General features: G+C 53.7%; 1 protein-coding gene across 6 annotated transcripts in view; it reads left to right on the top strand.

The window, feature by feature from the left end:
• AMPD3 (adenosine monophosphate deaminase 3) overlaps positions 1-20,557 on the top strand; it is a 41,973-nt gene that overhangs the window by 8,813 nt on the left and 12,603 nt on the right. For all 6 annotated transcript variants that reach the window (XM_029207961.1, XM_029207958.1, XM_029207957.1 and 3 more), the window contains exons 2-7: positions 1,149-1,374; positions 7,193-7,397; positions 10,613-10,775; positions 13,226-13,445; positions 15,236-15,365; positions 19,506-19,700. In XM_029207961.1, coding sequence (XP_029063794.1) covers positions 1,154-1,374; positions 7,193-7,397; positions 10,613-10,775; positions 13,226-13,445; positions 15,236-15,365; positions 19,506-19,700 — 1,134 coding nt within the window. In that variant the 5' untranslated portion in view covers positions 1,149-1,153. The remainder of the gene's footprint in view (positions 1-1,148; positions 1,375-7,192; positions 7,398-10,612; positions 10,776-13,225; positions 13,446-15,235; positions 15,366-19,505; positions 19,701-20,557) is intronic.

A 20,557-nucleotide genomic window follows, 5' to 3' on the forward strand; every position in this document is an offset into this window, starting at 1 on the left:
CTCCCAGAGCCGCTCCTGGTGAAGGTGGCTTGTGGAGAGGAGGCAGTATTGGTCTGTTCCCTAAGTGTGAGGGACAGTGTGGACACTTGCCCTGACCCCCAAATAGGCAGAGAGAAGCAGCACAGCGTGGTGGTTTAGAGGACAGATGCAGGAGCCAGGTGCCCGCATTCAAATCCCTCAGCAGAGGCTTAGAGAGGAAAGGGACAGGGGAGCCAGAGACTGAGGACAGCTCAGGTCTCTGCCCACTTATTAGAGGTGTGACCCTGGGCAAGTTAGCTCTCTGTGCCTTCCTTCTCTCATCTGTAAAATGGGAATAAACTGAGCTCGTAAATGTATAGGGCTTGGCAGAGTGTACTTACTATGGGCTATGTAAGTGTTGAAAGACAGGCGGAAAGACAGTAAAGAAAGGAGCCAACCAGGTGATTTAGACCAGCTACTGACAGGAGCCCAGTGGGCAGAGGAGGAGAAGGGCAAGCTTCTTTGAGGAAGTGAGTTTTCAGTTGGGTTGTGAGAGGTAAAGAGTCTCCCTGTCCCCAGACCTTTATTTTATTTGCTGCCTTGTTAGAAGTTCCAGAGGGTTTGGGAGATGGTGGAATTATGATTTCATTTCCGCAAAAGGCCTCATTTTATGTGGTGAGGAATGTAGCTGTGGATCTCCTGGGACCTTACGCTAATCATTAACCCCTTTGGTCTTTGGTCTTCCCCTCTGTGCAGTGGGAAGCAAGTCTGGACGTTGTAGTACGTGGCACGGCCTCCTCATAGCCTGCAGGAAGGGGCTTCTGAACTCTCCTCTTCCTGCTCTGTCATGGAAACCAAGGCCGGAAGGACGGGGCCGCCCACGCGCTAAGGATTCCCTGGGTTCAGGAAAACAGAAGTAGACTTGGTTGGACAGTTAGTTCATTCTTTCACTCCTGAACGTTTGAGTTCTCGTGAGATGTAACTGGACCTACACCCTTCACATCCAGTCACTTATGGAGCTAGTTTTAAAAATTGGCCTGCGGGGTTTGGTCTGGGGAGTTCCTAAGTAGACAGCTGACCACAAGCACCGGGGCACCCGGCCCTTTTTTCGGTGTCTTCTCCTGCCACTCACCAGTGACTCAGGTGGTCCAGTAATTCTTATAGGCTCACGCTGGTTCTTTTTCTGCCAGTCGAGATGCCGCGCCAGTTCCCCAAGCTGAACATCTCTGAGGTGGATGAGCAAGTCCGGCTCCTGGCCGAGAAGGTGTTCGCTAAAGTGCTCCGAGAAGAGGACAGCAAAGATGTCCTGTCCCTCTTCACCGTCCCCGAGGACTGCCCCATCGGGCAGAAGGAGGCCAAGGAGAGGGAGCTGCAGAAGGAGCTGGCGGAGCAGAAGTCTGTGGAGACTGCGAAAAGGTTTGTCCCCCTGACTTGTGTGGGCCTGTTCAGACCCAGGCAGGCTGTGGGCGTGTGTCCTGGATGAGACGCTTTGTGTGAACTCGGCTGTCCTGGGTACTGAGTTTATTTCTTAACCAAGACTACTGAACTCACCACTTATTCACTGAAGTGTGTCTTGGTGCCTTTGTTTGGTTGAAAAGATCAAAAACCACTTTCCCTCCTGATGTTTTAATAACAAATCATGTGCACAAATACACACCGTTTCCAAATGACATTTCCATTTTCTTTCTGAAAACTCGAGGATTTCTTGGGAAACGTGTTTTACTTCTTTTCATTGCTAATTAACAATGTATATGTACTTTGCACTGTTAATTAACTCAGCTCACTATTTGCCAGGTGCTGTGCTGGGCACTGGGGATGCATTAGTGAACAAGATAGGTATAGTCCCTGCTCTGTAGAGCTTACAGTCAGCCTAGACAGTAATTAAGTGACTGGACCACTTAATTGAAAAATGACAAGTTATGATAAGTGCTGTGTTAGTCAGGGTCTAACCAGAAAAGCAGAAACTACTTGAGTAATGGAAATAGGATTTTCATGCAGGGAATTGGTTACAGGGGGTAGAGAACCCAGGAGGCAAGCAGTGGGGAGAGAGGCAGCCCGGAGATTAGACACAGTAGGAAGCAGCCACCACCCCAGGCAGAGATACAGTGGAGAGAGGTGGTGTTGCTGGAGCCTGGGGTAGAGAAGTTGGAACTGTGGTGGCCTTGTCAGTGGAAAATGTAGCCTAGGGGGAGAGGCAACAGCCGCAGAGATGCCTCCCATGGCAGAGATGGAGGCAGGGATACCTGGCTTTAATCCTTCTGGCATGTTCCAGTTTCCCCCACTGGTTGCCACTGGCCAAACCTAGCCAGCAGCCAGCTGACGCATGGAGAGGGAGAGTCCTTTTTCAGACTGGGTTCTTAGGGAAGGTCTTTCCTAGGAGGTGACGTTGTAGCTGATGCAAGGGCATAAAGGAGCTAGCTCTGGGTAGAGCTGGGTGAGAGTCTTACAGGTGGAGCAGCCAGGACAGAGGCCCTCAGGGATCTTCAAGGAGGCCCATGTTGGGCAGAGGTGTGGTTAAGGGGGAAGCGCCATGACCTCCGGCTGGAGGGGTAGGCAGGGCCCAGATCAGATTGGTCTGTGCTCCCTGGTAAGTATTGGGTTGGTTAAAAAGTTTGTTCAGGTTTTTCTGTGAAATGTTACGGAAAAACCCGAATAAACTTTTTATCCAACCCAATAGTTTGGATCTTTGTCCAAGTGCATTGGGAAGCCCTCACCCTTTTAGCTTATCTCACCTGGGAGAGCAGAATTAAAGAATAAAAAGCTTGGAGAATGTGTCTGGCAGGGCTGTAGCTGGGTGCCTGGCTGGCTGGCGTACTGCAGACCCCAACGGCTCACGTCGTAGAACTTGGGCTTTCTCTGCAACCTAGTCCATCATCAGGTCCTTCCTAAGGTACCGCCTTATTTTAAAAGGCAAGTCCTTTCCTTTCTTGGTAGGACAGAATTTCAGTATTTCCTTAACTTTTTTTGGAAAGTAGTAAAATGTCAAGTACTTGTATGAAGGCAAGAACAGAGGTTCATCATCCAAAAAATAAGTGTTTTCCTTCCTCTGAGGGGCTGTGAAGTGAAGGGGTCATTGGTGCCATCGGCCAGCTCTGAGTGCCAGCCTTGTGCTGAGTGAGGTGGGGACAGGTCATCCCTGGAGGGTAAAGAAGAGGCTGATGGGGGAGACCCTGGTCCACACTACACTGACTGAACAGAGGGCTAACTTTATGAACTGAATGGTCTGCCGGCGTTCTGTGTCTTAAGAATTGAGCATTTTGGACCCTTAATAATGAGAAGGAGTCCTGGCATTTCGTATTACTAGAAATAGGTTTCTGAGGCCAGTTTCCATTACAGAGCGACACTGGGCCTGACGTCTTCAAAAGAGAGTCTTCTCTTCTTATCGATGCCCAGGCTAATGGCAAAATAGAAGCCTTCTTACTCTAAGTCTAAACGATGCTCCGTGGTTTCCAGAAATTCCTCTGCAAGCTCATCTCCAGAAATTTTGCTCCTTCCCTACTTGTTAGGTTGTGATGGTCTTGGTTTGCATCTGTCTGCCCCCTTTTTTTTTTTTTTTCCGGTATGCGGTCGTCTTACTGTTGTGGCCTCTCTGGTTGCGGAGCACAGGCTCCGGACGCGCAGGCTCAGCGGCCATGGCTCACGGGCCCAGCCGCTCCGTGGCATGTGGGATCTCCCCAGACCGGGGCACGAACCTGTTTCCCCTGCATCGGCAGGCGGACTCTCAACCACTGCACCACCAGGGAAGCCCTGTCTGCCCCTTTTGACTGGAAGCTCCTTGAGGACTTTATCGGGCTCCCACCGGATCCCCAGGATCCAGCCCAGGACTTGGCCTGTGTTGGTGAGCAGTGGGTGATGTGTGGCAGAAGAAAGACATCCTGTTTCTCCACTGCCACCACAGATGCTACCTCGGGGTGGCCATGGCTGTCTGGGCCACTGTGCTCTACCACTCCCTGGTACGCTTTGTGACCTTGGGCCCATTAGGAAACCTTTCTGTGCCCCAGTTTTTCATCACCTGTAAAGTAGATATGGTAAAGAGCTACTGTCTTGGGGTGTTGTGAGGCATGAGGGAATTAACATGCGCAAAAGGCTTAGGGCAGTGCCTGGATCACAGGAAGCCCCACGGAGATGTTAGCTATTTGTCCAGCTTCCTGCGGCAGAGGTGGGCAGCGACAGCAGAGGCTGCTTCCTGTGGGCTACGTGCTGCCCTGTGCGGTTTACTTTCACTCTTTAAGCCCCACACAAAGCTTATCAAGTGCATGTTCTTATCTCGATTTTGCTAATTAGGACACATGGCCCGTAAGTGACAGGGCAGAGGCTCAGATCCACGTCTTTCGAAGGTAGGACCCCACACTTCAACCACGAGGCTGTCCCACCTCCAGTCAGGGCTGGGGTCCTTGCTTCCACGAGAAGACACTGGAATGACACTGGGGGCTGCTGCCCAGGCTATAATTGCCAGCTTCTGAATGAAATGGAGGGAAAAGCTGGACCGTAGCTCCCTGCTGCCCACTGGCTTCTTTTCTGCCAGAGGACAGCTTGGTCCCTAGACTGCCTGTCAGATGTCCCAGCATCCTCTGGAGCTGTGCACCCCCAGCTTTATCTTTCAGCCTCGCTGTTCAGTAGAGGCACCGTTATGCAAATATTCAGATGTGAATCGTTCGGAGGAGGAACCCTCTCTGCAGCTTCCTCTTTGTCTCTGGCTGCTCCCTGACATTCTAGAACCTAAATGCTCATATGGAGCCTTCCCGCCACAGCCAGGCGCTGTGCTGGGCTTTGAGGATGGAGGGCGCTACATACAAGAATCAGAGGGTGACCCCTGCCCAATAGCCAGTGAGGAACCTGGGCCTCAGTCTAGGCCCACATGGAGATGAATTCTGCCAACCACCTGCATGAGCTTGGAAGTGGATTCTTTCCCAGGGTCTCCAGCTAAGAGCCCAGTGTGGCCAGCCTGGGTTTGGCCTTTCGATACCCCGGACATAGAGCCCAGCCGAGCCATGCCGACGTTTCACCTACAGAGCTGTGAGCCAGCAAGTGGGCCCTCTCCTTGGGCTCCGTTTAGCTTTTCCGGTTTTCTTAGAGACGAGCTTTAGTGGTTAGCTCTGGTTATTCCAAGCCCTGGCCCATGGCGTGTGGGCCCTAAGGAGCTGCCCCATCTGTTGTTAAACCTGTCCCTTATCCCTGCGGAGTCCGAGCTCCCAGCCCATGTTCACGTGTGACAGTCTGGGGCTCACCTGAAGACCAAGGTTGGAGCCGTAATGGATGGGTTCTGGCTTCCTCCCTGGGGCAGAGGAATATGGACGTTCCTTGCACAAGTCTGGTGGGCTCTGGCTCAGGCAGTTTTCTGATTGTGGTGTTTTTTTTTTTTTAAACTTTCTTACCTGTTTCTCGCCTTAGATGTCACCTTGCTTTTCCTTAGCAGGACTGGTCATCAGGCGGCATTGGCTGAGGCTTGCAGGGGTATAGTTGGCATAGAGATAAAAACAGTGACCTGGCAGACGTGTGGGTGACACAGAAGCCAGAGTCTCCCAGGGTCTGGCTGACCCTGTCAGAACAGGAGAGGGAGCCCAAAGTAACGGCTCTTCCTCTAGGTGCGAACATCCAAAAGATGCCAAAGTGGGAACCTCATTGCTCAAGGTGAGTCTGCCTCTGAGGAATGATTGACAGACATGAGTTGGTATCTTCCTTGGAATGGGATGCTTGACTCAGCTCCGTGTGATGGATGGATGGTGGGCTGGGGAATGCCTAGGCTGGAGGTTCCTGGAGTCCAGACTGGGTTTCCTGAACAACTCAGTGCATCTGTTATGTAGGGTTGGAGTCAGGGCAAAGACAGACTTCTGAAAAAGGGCCGCCCGCCTCTACTTTCCAGGTCTAAACAGTGTTGTCCGCAAAGAGGTGATAACACATGTGGGCAGATAAGGACCAGAGAGCCATGGCAAGCAGTGGGTGTATAGACAGGGCAGGGAAAGATTGGTCGTTCCTGAAAAATCAGCCGTGGGTCTGTGAGAAGAGACCTGGCCAAGAGCCAGGAGGAAGACAGCCGCCTCCGGGTGAGTCATAAGGTCGGTTTGGAGATCAGCTGATTTCTCCACCCCCTGTAGGTGTCCCCGGTGCCTGGAGAAAAGGAGGGGTTCTAGGGGCTCTGGTGGGTCACGGTTGTCACTGAGTCCTTCGCTGGTGGCTGTAGGCCCTGGTTGTGCTGGGATAGTACCCAGGAGGCTGCTGGGCCCTGTGACACAGGAGGGCAAGTAGTCAGCTGGTTGCTGGCATTGGACATCACTGGGTGGCAGTGCTGGGGAGAGACGTGGGAGAGGAGAGTGCTGATGGCCTCACCTCCCTGCTGCTTAACTGTGCCTGGAGATCCTAGGACTTGGGGTGGTGTCATTTGAAACATTACTGATTAGTTAATGAGGAAGGTGAGGGTTCACAAATCAGCATTGCAAATAAGCACGAGCTTGTGGCGTTTTAAACCAACCCTGTGCTTACTTCCCCAAGAGTTTGTGAAATTGTCTTTTGGTGCCAAGGTGACAGGTCCAGAGAGACCTGAAATTGATGCTGATCAGTCCCTTTCCCATAACAAAGCTACAGATCTGTGCCTGCCCTAGCAGCGGCCAGGAGGGCACATGCCAGGCTAGAGGAAGGAGCAGCTGGGGTGACAGGGTACCAGGGAGGTGGGAAGCTAAGGGCTAGCTGCACCTTGCCGTGACTTCGTATAAGCCATTTCCCATCTCTGGTCCCCTGACTCTTCCTTTATGAAAACAGGAGGTGGGACTGCTTGATTGTCACAATCTCTTCTGGCTCCAATGCCCCAAATTATTAACTTTGTGAAGTGCACTGTGACTGAGACTGTCCATATGCTGGGACTCAGAGTTTGGCTTATCTGAACACAGCATGGTGGTTGATTCGACATCGTGCTCACCTCACCTGCCCTTGGTGTTAGACCCCTGCAGGGTGGTCTGCCCTCTGTCTCCTGAGACATTTGCCTACTTGCATGTTCCACGCGCCCTGCAAACGCAGGCCACAGCAGTTCTTAGTGGCCGCAGGGAGGGGTGTCTGGGATATTGCATGCAGAGAGACGAGTGTGAGAGGACGGCACAAACGATTAGAAACTTCTTCACGGTAGGACCAGCACCGCTGATTAATCAGAGCCAAATCCTCCTGCCGTGTCCGTAACAGAGACTCTTCATCACTCGCCCCAGTTCACTGCTTTCTTTCACTTTTCCTTGTCCTCGACTTTTAGAAAGAAAAGTTTTAAGATGATTCGGTCCCAGTCCCTGTCTCTGCAAATGCCGACGCAGCAAGATTGGAAGGGCCCCCCGACAGCCTGCCCAGCCGTGTCTGCCGCAGCTCCTGTGCTCCCCGGAGCCCCTCCCCAGCCCGCACCCGCGCCCTATGCCATGCCTGAGTTCCAGCGGGTCACCATCAGCGGAGACTACTGTGCTGGGGTAAGGCGTCTCTGCGGGGGCTCTGTGAGTGTTGTATGTGCCAAAGCTGGGGTCCCGTGGGGTCACGCCCAGCCCTGAAGCCTGGCCTGGTCTGTGGGTGTCTGGAGGTGGCAGGCAGGAGGCCCAGGAGCCTGGAGAGAAGGAGGGTTCTAGGCGAGGTAGCGGGTGCGTGTCTAGGGCGCTGCTCTCCCTGTGAGGAGGGCCTAGGGTTGCAGGTTGGTACATCGTGTGGCCCGTAGGTTCCATATGTGCTCTGGGCCCAGAAACACTGCTCTCTGTCCCTGTAGCCCATGGGGGACGGTTCCAGCTTGGGCTCTTTAGTGTTCCCAGACGTTGAATGGATTAAGTCCTGGTGTTGATTGGTTTGTGCGAAATCAGTTATTGCTGATTCAGCTCCTCCTCTGTGCTTGGACTCATGTCCTTAAATACAGGCTAGACCAGCCAAGCAGGACGAGCAGGTCTTGACAAGAAAGTGAACAAGCTTGGTTTGCACCAAGTCGGTTAACTCAGTCACTGAAAATGTGCTCCTTTCACCTGGTTGGATGATGCATTTTTATTGCTTGTTTCTTGAAGAGAAGTATCACTTAGTGCCAGGTTTGGTTCCATCTCCCTGGCCCTCAACCTGCTACCCTCAGTTGGCCTTGTTATTCTGTCTCTCTTCTTTTTTAACAGTAGTTTTAGAATATATAGTGTATCTGAGAAAGCAAAGTGACTTATTACTCTTCTATACATTTTCTTCTAGCTTAAAAAAATTTATTTTTTGAGCAATAGAAAATCCTTGCATATGGCTTAAAATTTAAAAGGTACAAAAATCAGTCCTCTAGCCACCCGATTCCCCTCCTCAGAGGCAATCCTTGGTTTTGGTTTCTGGTGTGTTCTCACATAGATGGCCTGTGTACCTACAGTTTACTATGCCCATGTAGTTGATTTATTTATTTTTACGCAAATGGCAGTTACTATACATTATACTGATCCTGGGTTTTTCATCTAACAGTACATCTTGGAGATAACGCCATATCAATACATCAAGAACTTCCTTGTTATTTCTTTTTTACAAGTGCATAGTATTCCACTGTGTGGATGAACCATACTTTATTTAAATTCCTTTCTATGCATGGGAATTTTGGTTGGATTGGAAACAACACAGGCCTTGTCTGGAGATACAGCATCCTGACCAGGAGTCCGTGGTGTTCACCCAGCAGCCTCTGGCATGTGGGCAGAACAGTGGAAGGGGAGACTAGAGGTGGGCTGACAGCCAGCTGAAGCGGGGGAGGACATTGGCCTGGTGCATTAACTAGCTCCTTTCAATCAGTCTCCTGCTTGGCACGTTGTAGGGCATTGAGCCCCTGAACTGGTGAGTGGTCTCTAGAGAGCCACCAGTCTATGAGAGGCAGGCTGACCTTGCAGGTCGCCTTGGCCCCCAGTGGGTCAGCCGCCAGGCATGAGGCCTGCAGTGCTTACAGGTTGGCTGGTCTGCTGGGACTCTGAGCACGTCTCTGATACCTCCAGCCGTGGCCTGAGCCCCTTGCCCTGCTGAGTCCCTCAGTCCTGCAGACAAGAGTATTTGGCTGTATTGTTGGCAGGGACATATTTGTGTCCACGGTGTTGTCCGCTCACCTATTCCTGTTGCTCTCCTAAGCCATCAGAAAGTGTAAAATGGAATTAACACCCCCTCATGGGGACACCTGGAGTCAGGAAAGGAGAAGCTCCTTCCTTAACAAGAAGCGAGGAAAAAAAAAAAGTAAAAGTATAAAAAAGTGCATGGGAAAGATGTATACCAACTTCCTTCCTCTGAGGATGGAGTGGGTGGAGGAGGGCAGAGTTTTAGCTGTTATCTGAGATGATTTATTTATGTAAACATATAAGACGTCTGAAACAACAATAAAAAATATTAAAATTGTTAGCTCTGGAAGGTAGATACATGGGCGTCTGTCATGTTATCTTCAGTGCTTGTCTGTAGGTTTACAACATTTCAAAACTAAAAATGATTTTTTTTTTTACTAAAGCAGAGGGGTCACGGTCCAGGCCCCAGCCTTCCGGCTCTGTGCTCCCTCTTGTACCTCCCTCTGCTGCATCTCATATCCCCTCTTACGAATGACTGTCTCCCCCAGCACGTTCAGATTTCTTCCACACCTGTCCTTCCCAAGAGACAAAGATTAACGAGCCCACCGGAAGGTGGGAATTTATCTCGTTTATCTCTGAGCGTGAGGCAGCTCTGGGAAAGCAGAGCATACTTGGGCTTTGGGACTCAGTCAGATCAGGGTCTGAAGTTTGACTTCGTGACTTCCTGTGACTTATCCTCTCTGGGTCTCTGTTTCCTCAGTTGTAAAATGGGTTGCAGTGAGGACCGAAATGAAATCTACGAAAAGGGTCTGTCCCATAACACACAAGTGCTTGTTGACGGGGTGAACGGGGGTGATCACCAGATGAATCAGAAGCCTGGGGTTGGCAAAGCAGCAGACTGAGCACACGGGAGTTTTTATCTTTACCTCCGAAGAAACCATGTATTTTCTCAACTGGAAATGATGATGCTAACCCTGATCAGGGATACGGTCCAGGCTGTGCCTCTTCCTGGGCCGGGGGCGGCAGCAGCTGGCTTGTGGCTTCATCAGCCACACTGAGGCTGGCCGGGGGTACCTGCCTCTCTCCAACAGCCCCAGATCTCCTCCTGTGTCAGGGGACCCCAAGACCCCTGCTGGGTTCAGTGACTTGCCAGGAGGACTCCTAGGACTCAGTGCAGAGCTGTACTCAGGACTAGGATTTATGACAGGGAAAGGCTGCAGAGCAAAGTCAGCAAAGGGAAAAGAGGTACGTGGGGCAGAGTCTGGAAGAGGCCAGCAGCAAGCTTCCCAGCGACCCCACCCAGTGGAGTCACCAGAACGCACTTCATCCATTCAGCATTGAATTGTGACAGCGTGTGTGAAGTGTCATCTACCATGGAAGCTCATTAGAGACTCAGCAGCCATGGTTTTCACTGGGGCTGGCCACACATCTGCAGAGCACATCCCTCAGTTCCAGACTCCCAGAAGGAGCTTGGGTGTCCGGCATTAACCATGGTATTTGTACAAACCGTTCAAGCACAGGGAACCACTGGGCCCACAGTGGTGGGAATGCTCCCCAAACCCAAGTTGCCTGCTGCTAGTCAAGGGCTAACCTTGCGGCAGGTCTTGCTAGGTCGGTGGTCTCAGGCCTGCTGTGTGAACCCTTTTCTGCAGATCACCGTGGAGGACTATGAACAGGCCGCCAAGAGCCTGGCCAAGGCCCTGGTGATCCGGGAGAAGTACACCCGGCTCGCCTACCACCGCTTCCCACGCACCACGGCCCAGTACCTGGGTCACTGGCGGGCAGACGCTGCACCTCTGGAAGAGGGCCTCCCAGGTACGGCGCTGTGGCTGCAGGTGGGCTTTCAAGCAGGGCATGGCCCGAGGGTTGGTCAGGAGGTTTTACTGGTTGGATGTACCTCCCCCAGATGGTGTTTTAAGGGCAGAGCCCTGGTGTTGGCTTCTCCTACACTGATTTTTTTTTTGCTGGTTTCCCCAAGGATTGATTCCACGTGCACTGTGTGCCTTGCCCTTGGTTGAGCTGTACAAGTTGAGAGAGACAAGGCAGGGGAGGGGGTGAAAGACAGTCCCTGATCTTGGGGGTCCTCCAGGGAGACAGGCAGCCTCATGCTGGATATTTAAACACAATCAGACAGTAAATGCCAAATTGGTGGTGAGGTGGGTGGTGTGTGGGTAAGTAGAGAGGGTGTGTTCCCAGGGCAGGGAAGTTGGCTCTGGAGTCCAACACACCTGCATTCCAATCTAAGCTCCACTGTCTTGGGCAAGGAAGGTATTTCTCCAAACCTCAGTTTCTCAGTCTGTAAAATGGGAATACTAATAATATCTATCCCTTGGGCCAGTTGTGAGGATGAAACGAGAGAATGCACGTGAAGTGGTTGGTGCAGTTCTGGCATCTGGGGAGTGATTGGTAAATAGGAGTTACATTGATGCTGTGGAGTTTGGGGAAGGAGAGATCAGAGAAGGCAGGATGGTTTCTGGTGGAGTCTGTTGGGCCTGTGAAAGACCCAGGAGCAGTAGAGGCTGTAAGTTAACTAATATGAATGAAGACAACAGGAAACCTCGATCTTGAAAGTTGGTGGTGGGGGGTCGGATGAGGGCCTGGTGGTCTGTGCCAGCACCCAGGACCCTGGCTGCCCCCTCGGCGGGGGGTTGGTGCCAAGATGTCTTCTGTCTCTTGCTTTCCTTGAAGCTCTGAGACCTCGACTTTGGGCATCTGTTACTACCTGGGGCCCTGGGTCAGTCTCAGCCCTCCCAAACCCGTTTCCCTGTCTGAGGGAAGTTGATCCCACCCGCTCCAGTGTTGGCAAGGGCAGGCAGGAATGACTGTCGAAGGTGTACTTTATACAGAACAGAGTCCCCGGGGGCCCGGGTGTGAGTGTGGTGACGTGGAGGCAGTGGTCCCCCCCAGGCCTCTGGACTGCGTGTGTCTCACAGGCACTGGCACACATCAGGGACTCCTGAGCTGGCCTGTGGCCGTGCCTGAAGTGTGTGTGTGGGGCATCAGTTCCCCGCCCCCGTGCAGCTTCAGCCCCTGTGATGCCTCACATCTGCTCTAGGGCAGTCTGTTCCGAGCACTGATGGGGGTCGCCCAGGCGGCTACTCCGCCTCCGTCCCTTCCATTGATGAAGATTCCAGGGTTTCCTCCTGCCTAGGGTGGCAGCCAGGCAGCTGGACCCTGTGCGGGGTTGGCTGATGTGCAGAGCTGAAGCCCCCAGTTCTACTGCTGCTCAGCATAACCTGTTCCTTGGCCAGAACAGAGCTTATCGAGAGCCAGGAAAACCCACTATGAGAGTAATGAGAATAATGCCCTACGATGTATTACTGTTTAGAAAGCATTTTCCTCTACCTGCTAGTGCAGCCCTCACAACAGCCCATTAAGGCAGGGTGTCATCCTCAGGTGAGCAGACAGGTTCAGGAGGTAAAGTCGTTTGCTCCAAGTCGTAGCTGGAAAATAGCCAAGAGGCATTTTCTGGCTCCTGTGGGCTAACAGCCCGCAGCCGTAGGGACAGACAGCTCTGTCTCTGGGGGGGATGCGTTCCCTATTCTGTGCTTATTTGTGGAGGGGATGGCTTCTCCATCTAGCCCCTTAGCCTCCCTGGGCTCAGGAAGATGTGGAAGGTCAGGGACAGTTATTCCCACCGGGGCAGTGCCAGGTTCTGTCTGTTCTCTTATTAGAAGACACAGCTGCCCTTTTTCATAAGCCTCGTGTCCTTGAAGTACCCAGGAAGCTGAAGCTCATTTCAGTTAAAACAGTAAAGGGCCAGCCGTGTGCCAGGGCCCGTTCTAGGGAATGGGGACACAGCAGTGAACAAAATGAACATATACTACCCAAGATAAAGAAGAGAAATTATCTTACATAGTGGCAAGTGCTGAGGAGACAAAATAAAGCAGGGAAGGGGATATGAGATGTCGGGGGCAGTGGGAGTGGTTAGGTTTTAGATCAGACAACCAGGGCAGGCCTCGGTGGGAACGTGACTTTTTTTTTTTTTTTTTTTTTTTTGCGTTACGCGGGCCTCTCACTGTTGTGGCCTCTCCCGTTGTGGAGCACAGGCTCCGGACGCACAGGCTCAGCGGCCATGGCTCACGGGCCCAGCCGCTCCGCGGCATGTGGGATCTTCCCGGACCGGGGCACGAACCTGTGTCCCCTGCATCGGCAGGCGGACTCTCAACCACTGCACCACCAGGGAAGCCCGGAATGTGACTTTTGAGCCCCTGTGAGCTCCTGAGGTGAAGGGCACTTGGCCATCACTCAATCCTGTTTTGCAGACTTCCACCCTCCCCCACTGCCCCAGGAAGACCCTTACTGCCTGGATGATGCTCCCCGAAACCTGGGCTTCCTGGTCCGCATGCAGGGGGGCATCCTCTACGTGTACGATAACACAAAGATGCTGGAGTGCCAGGAGCCCCACAGCCTGCCCTACCCGGACCTGGAGACCTACACGGTGGACATGAGCCATATCCTGGCTCTCATCACCCATGGCCCCACGTAAGCCCCCCGAGTCTGCCTCTCTTTGCAGGGGTGCTATCCTGTAGGAAGGGACCGGGAGAGGCCTCTTGCTGTGGGCTTCTCCTCAGCTAAACCACCCCCAGAAAGAGAGTGGTTTCCCCTTTCCCCGGTGCTTTGTGGGTTTCTGCCACAATCTTCCTTCACAGGCTGGCATATTCTTAAAGTTGCTACTACCTGTCCCTTCTGCACGCGCAGGTGTGGGGCATCTGCTTGCCGCTGGCCACCTGTGCACCTTAAAATGGCGGTCACTCCTCTTCCCAGGCAAGACGGCAGCCTTGCAGAGAGTTACCAGCCTAGGGCGTTACTGCAGGTGGGGGAGTGATGAAGACTGTTGCTTCCTCTGTTGGCTTTTCTGTGTTTCTGGAGGGGAGAGTGCAGGGAGCCTGGGAACTTAGCCACGACCCCCGTGTTGCCTGTAGGCTTGGCTCGAGCTAACCTGGCAGGTAGCTGTCTTCCTGGGCCCTCACTTCTTGGTGAGCACTTAAGCGAATCAGCAGTGGAGGCTCAGCCTGCCCGGGCCCTGAGCCCCTCTGACAGCGGCTGTGCTGTGAATACCAAGCCAGGACTGGGGGTCCGGGGGAGGGGAGGAAGCTGGTCACGGCTGAGGGACTTATCTCTTGCCCTGCCTTTTGGGGTTCGCTGGAAATGGGGTGATGTCGTGTCTGAGGTGGGAGAGTGGGCCCCGAAGGGATGGACAGAGTGGGTCTTGGTCCTCGGTGATCTGAGGGCAGATGTAAGAGCTGGGAGGGGAAAGGGCAGTTCCCAGGAGCTTGCCTCAGCCAAGGAGAGCAGGAGCTTTGAGGGGAAGCCTTGGGGATGGGACTGCTCCCCACGTGTGTGAGCAGTGGCTGTCCTGCCTGGGAGGCTGTCAGGGCGAGTCCCGCTGGGGAAGGGACTGGGTGATATGGCCTTGGGAATCCCGTCCGACCCAGACTCTCCTGTGCTTGGCTCTGGGGCTCATCCAGCTGGTGCTGGTGCGGGGCTGGCAGCTGCTCTTCATGCACGTCCCAGTGACGGGGCGCCAAAGGAGCTGTGTGTGTTTGGGGGCCACGGAAGCAGGGTGGCCTGCAGTGGCCTTGCCAGCCGGTGGGGACATCAGTCCTTGCAGAGGTGGTAACAACACCCCTACATTTCTAGTCTGCCCATGATGCAGGACATCCTCCCCTCATCCTGAAGCCTCAGAGCTGAGAAGTCTTCAGGTCTCAGGGTTTGGGGGATGTCATTTGGTCACAGGGTGGTTCTCTGCAGCCAAGGTGGGCAGGTCACGCCTTAGGGTTTGACTGTATTATCAATCTTTTGGGCAGAGGTGAAACTCTTTTTCCAGGAGTGGAAGGTGGCTGAGGATAGATGGGAGGAAGGAAAGACGGAAGGGCTGAAGGAGGGAGATCTTCCTTAAGTGTCCACTCTGCTGAGTTGGGCCCTTCACACACATAAGCCAGTTTAACCCTCGTTTCACTCTTGGGCATTGCTGGCTCCATATCTGTTCATGAGAGACAGCAGCTTGGGATGAATTGCCTACGCCCGTAAGGCTAGAAGTTAAGGAACCCGTGTGAGGTTGCAGTCAGCTCTCTACTGCCCCCATCGACTCACATGGCTGTGGTTCCACACTTCAGCTGGGTCTGCAGAAAGCAGGCCCCTCCGTACCCCTCCCTGCTCCGTCCTGACCTTCCGCCCAGGGGTCGGTCCCCCCAGACACTGGAGGTCTCCAAACTGGAGAGCTTGCTGTGCCTTCTCCTCAACTGTGGTTTCTCCCCCTTCCCAATCTGCAGGAAAACGTATTGTCACCGGCGACTGAACTTTCTGGAATCCAAGTTCAGCCTTCACGAGATGCTAAATGAAATGGCCGAGTTCAAAGAGTTGAAGAGCAACCCTCACCGAGACTTCTATAACGTGAGAAAGGTGTGTTAGCTGGCTGGTGTTCAGAGCCGGTGCCCTAGCCCATCCGGGCTCAGCCCCCTGTGTAGCCTTCCTATGTACAGAGGGAAGACTGGCCAGTTGCCTTCCGTGCGGCAGGCCACGCCTCAGGTGGTACTTGGGTATGACATGGTGGAAACCTTTGTCCATGTTGTGTATCTGTTGGAACGTGCCCTCCTCCTTGAGAAATAGGGCATGGCCTATTAATTGGTTATAAGACTGGAGACCAGCCTTTTACAGTAGAGAATGTATTAAATTTATCATGGATCGAGAAAAGCTATTAAGGCCTCTTTGGACTTGGGAGTTTGTGGCCCTGCTTCCTTCTGCACGGGGCGTATTTAAGGAAGAGCATCCGACGTGCCCCCCTCTCTGGCCTTCCCCTAGAGTGGAGAGCCTGCAGGGGCCGCAGTCGGGGCCGACGTGCAGGTTAAATGATCACGGACTTCCGCTTTGCCATTTTATTCCGTGTGACTAATATACAGCGAGCATGGGATCAGTGCCAAGCGTGGGGCCTTTGATGCCTAATGAGAGTCACTTCCTGTCCACAAGCAGTTCCCAGCCTGTTACTGTTAGTGTGATAGGTGTGTGACCGGGGTGTCTTTCAGGGAGAGGCCAGGACTGAGGTGACTTTGAGTAGGAGTTTGCCAGGCAGAGGGCAGGACAGGGGGTGGAAGTGATGGCACAGCAGGTAGAGGGAGCTGTGGCTACAAGCAGCAGCAGGGGGAGAGTGGCCTGAGACAGGAGGGAGCGCGAGGATGCTGGCACAGCTGCAAGGGGTGCAGTGTGGCTGGAGCTCAGGGGTGGGGGCAGAGGCTCGTGGCGGGCTGTGGGGAGTGAGCCTGCAGGTGTGGGTGAGGTTCTGGATCACGCAAGGGCCCACAGGTTTGTCAGAGGCAGCAGGGAGGCGGGCGGGGTTGTGGCGCTGCTCTGGGACAGAAGCTCCGGGAGAAGGGTGGGGTAAGGCTATGCCTGGAGGAGGGGTGGCCACATCTGAACTGAGTCACAGCAGGGTTGTCATGGCCACAGGGGCCTCTGTCCCAGTGCCACCCTCTCCCTGGGGTCAGCTTTGACAAGGGAGGGTAGGCCAGAGGAGGTTGTGTCTCCTCTGGGGAGCCCAGCTCAGGCCTCCCTGACCCCCTGCCTGGGAGCACTCAGCAGTACTATGTGGACGGCCTTCTCCAGCGAGGCCCCGAGATCACCTCTGCTAAGCTGCATCCCACTTGGATGGGATCAAGAGCCTCCAGAGTGCAAGTTAGGCTTCTGCTCCTGGGCTCTGAGGCTCATGGAAGAGTCTCGGGGATTTCCAGGCAGAGGTGAAAGGATGTGTGTTAGACACCACCTCCGTGGCATATTCACCTTCAAGCACCATCTGTTTCTTCTCTGTGATCCTCAGGTGCTCAGACAGCTGGGTGCCTCAGTCATTAGGTCAGCTCCTCTCTGCCCTGCCCGAAGGAACCCTACAACGCCCAGATGGGTGTCCAAGAAAACTCCTTGCCCAGCCCTGCGCAGCCCTGCCCTCTGCCCACGTGCGCGCTCTGGGCCTGACTGCTTCCTGCTGCCTGCGCCTGACTGCACTGGCTCCGACACTGTCTGCTTCTAAGGCGGGGCCCCAGTGGGTGTTTGCGCTCTCTGGCCACCATGAGGGCGAGAGTCCTAGGGGGCAGGGGGCGAAGGGGCTGTGGTTACATACCAGAGCCCATCCTCGCGTTCCCTGTCAGTCTGGGGGTTCATGTGCTCTCTGGACAGAGGTGGCCTTGAGCCCCGTGCTCTGACACAGTGGGCTGTTCTCTGGCACCACAGCTATCCATAAACACACGTCCAGGTCAGGCTGTGCCTGCCCCTCCCTGCCTCCTGAGTGCTGGCTGCTTCATCTTACCCTGGAAGCCTGTGCTAGGGGAGGAGAGCTGACTTTCTGAAGTTCAGGATGGGCTGGGAGGTGGCCTCCATACTTCCAAGTGGCTGTCAGTGTCACGGGGGCAGGCCAGGGTCCTGCTCTGAGGCAGGAGCTGTGCCTGGCTGTGGGTCAGTGTGGGCGGTACTTGTGAAATTACCTGCAACATCACATCAGGTCATGGGTTATGGCACCATGAGGCCAAACCAGCAGGACTGTGTAACTGAGATGACTTTTCTGCTCAGAGCTGAGAATGAGGGGCTGAGTGTGTTCGCTGCTTGGGAGGTGGGTAAGATTAGGCCTTACCCACTTCGGTTTAAATGTCATATCAGGGATAGCAGATAGGTTTCGTCTTCTGTGCCAAACTTGACCAACTGGGAGCGGCTACCTGAGGCTACTCCCGAAGCTTAGTGAAGAGTGCTGTAATTGATTACCGATGTTTGCCACAGGGGTGGGAATAGTCAGTGTTGGCTTAGGGGCCGGGCATTGGCCAGCCCTGTTTAGAGACTCTACTGTTTGTTTAGACCCAGGTCTTAGATGAAAGCAAGGAATGCTCTTGGGTCTTCTGGTGAGTTGAAAATGCTGACCTCCAAAGACAGGCTCTTTTACTTGTTCCTAAAATAATCACCTTGGTAATTTTGAAGTTTGGATCAGATGCTTCCTGGATTACCCAGTTGTTTTCCTCCCTCATCTAGTGACTCCTGGGGATGAGGACAGGCTGCACCCCCTGCAGTGTGTCATTGCTATGTTAGAGGACAGCAAGAAAGCCCAGAATGTGCTAAGTCACGCTGAGGCAGTTGAGCCCAGCTGTGTCCAGATGAGATTACTCCGGCTGACCTCCGCTTGTGTGTCCCACATGAGCCCAGCCCATCCGTGTTGTGCCTGAGCCTGTGTACTGCGCTTTGGATGACGTTTTAACTTTTGGTGCTTCCTTTCTCTGATGCCTAGTGGTCTGTCTTTCTGGTAGGAGTGGCAGGATTAAGGGCAGGAAGGGCTCTGATGAGTGAGTGATGTTGGTCAGTGATATGGGCTGGCTGATTAAAAAGCTCACAGAGGTTCAATGGATCGGATGTCTGGTTTGGCATGACTTGGAGATGCCTGGCCAGCTGTGAACAGCATTCTTTGGCCTGAGGTCAGCCGCCTCCTCACCCCAGCCCTGGCAGAGCGCCCAGTCAGCTGCAGCAGGGACTGCAGAGTGTGGGCTGGCAGCTGGCAGCACCCTGGTCAGTGAGGCTGCTGCCACCCTCCTGGGGGAACCTCCCTCAGGCCCCTTGGGCTCATGGAAGGGGGTCAGGATGTTCACTGTGACTTCAGGCCATCCCTCAGCTTAGCCAGGGCTCCGTTTCTTTAGGGCTAGTGGCTGAGGGGAATGCTCTGAGGGTTCCAGAGAGGTCAATGGCAAGTGTGGGATTTTGTGGGGCATTAGGTGGGTCCTCAGGTTTCTATGAGGTTGTGGATATCATCGAAACGATTGGAACCTCCCACACCTGTTCATTGGTCCATTCATCCATCCATTGACTCAACATCATACCAGGCTCTGGGGTAGGCGCTGGAGGCTTAGATGCATCAGACATGGTCCCTGTCCTTGAGGACTGAGCTCCCAGTCTAGTGATGAAGTAGACAGAAAATTATTAGATCAGATTGGAGGACATAAACAGTGACGGGAGTGTCTGTGCTAGAGTCCCAGGTTGGGCAAGGGAAAAAATGATCCGTTGTGCTTGGGGGATCAGGACAGGCTGCCACGTGGAGGAAGTCGTGGGAAATTTCCTGGTGGATGGATCGGTGGGGAGGAGGGAAGGCATGCCAGGCTGAGGACACGCGGTGTGGAATAGCATGGCACCTCGGGCACCTGTAAGTGGGGGTGTCCTGGCTGGAGCAGAGAGCAGGGCAGCGGCAAGGTGAGACTTAAGGCTTGAAGTAAGCCTTGAATCTCAGGCTAAGGAGCTTGGGCTTTATCTTGAACACTTGGGGGCACTGATGATTTGTTAACAGGGATAGTGGCTGGATCTGACCTACATTTAAAAAAAGATCTCTTGATGCTGTAAGGAGGGGGACTGGGCAGCAAGGCTAGACGGAGGAAGACCAGTTCCAAAGTCTACAGAGAAATGGGGTGGGGGATCTGGCGTCAGTGCAGGTGCTGAGGCTCTGCGGTCCACACCGAAGCCTGGATGTCCTGGCTCCTGTTGCTGGGGGGAGGTGGCCCAGCTCATGTGCTGGGGGCCACTGTGTTGCAGGTGGACACGCACATCCACGCGGCTGCCTGCATGAACCAGAAGCACCTGCTGCGCTTCATCAAGCATACGTACCAGACGGAGCCCGACAGGACAGTTGCCGAGAAGTGGGGCCGGAAGATCACCCTGCGGCAGGTGTTCGACAGCCTGCACATGGACCCGTACGACCTCACTGTGGACTCGCTGGATGTCCATGCGGTGAGTGAGCTCAGCCAAAGGGCCTCGTGCAGTCCTGGCAGGGGACTCAGCCCCCTGGAAAGGAGCCAGGATTGGGCTTGGAGAGAGGCTGGCCATGTAGGCATCTCTTTTTCTTCTAGCCGTGGATGATACGGAACAGGGTTCTTGGCCTTTCTGATCAATAGAAATTGACTAGAGGCTAGACAAGAAATTTAGGCAAGGCTTTATTGGGGACCCTGCTGCAGCAGGGGGGAGCGAGAACAAACAGGTTCCCTTGCGTGCTCGCTCCCTGAGTGGGGAGTGAGCTTGTACCTTATATGGGGTAAGGGTAGGGATGTGTCCCGGGGTCGGGCGGGAGTGGTGGCTTAGGTGGTTTGCCCACCCCTCTGGTGGTGTTGAGTGCAGGGGGCACGCTCAGTACCCTGCTTTTGCTTCCAACACCCTGTTTTTGCTCTAGGCTCTTCAGAAGTGGCAGTTGGGTTTTTTGGTCCCTTTGTATCTTTTGTCCATAATTTGTCCCAACTGTGCATGCACACAGTTATTTTTAGTCCCATATAGTTTCTTTGCATTTTGCTGCTTGAGGAGACGTTTGTCCAGGTGCAAGTACTGTAGCACTGCAGCAAGGAGTCCCAGGTCCCAGCCTGTCTCATGGGGACTGTGAGAGGTAGTTTGTCCTCAGAGAGTAACAGGGCTGGGAGCAGCCCTGGGACAGGGGAAAAGAGTGTGTGACTTGGTCAGAGAGGTCCCTGTTCTAATTCCACTTAGGAGTTGTGTGCCCTTAAGCAACTCATTTAAGCTTTTATTTCCTTGCTTATAAAGTGGTGACTGCCACGTGCCTTATTGACATTACAAAGTTATTAAATTACTACCTGATGTTG

This window comes from Monodon monoceros, unplaced genomic scaffold (genome assembly GCF_005190385.1).
Source record: "Monodon monoceros isolate NGI ecotype Baffin Bay Population unplaced genomic scaffold, NGI_Narwhal_1 Super_Scaffold_7, whole genome shotgun sequence".
Classification (NCBI taxonomy): Eukaryota; Metazoa; Chordata; class Mammalia; order Artiodactyla; family Monodontidae; genus Monodon; species Monodon monoceros.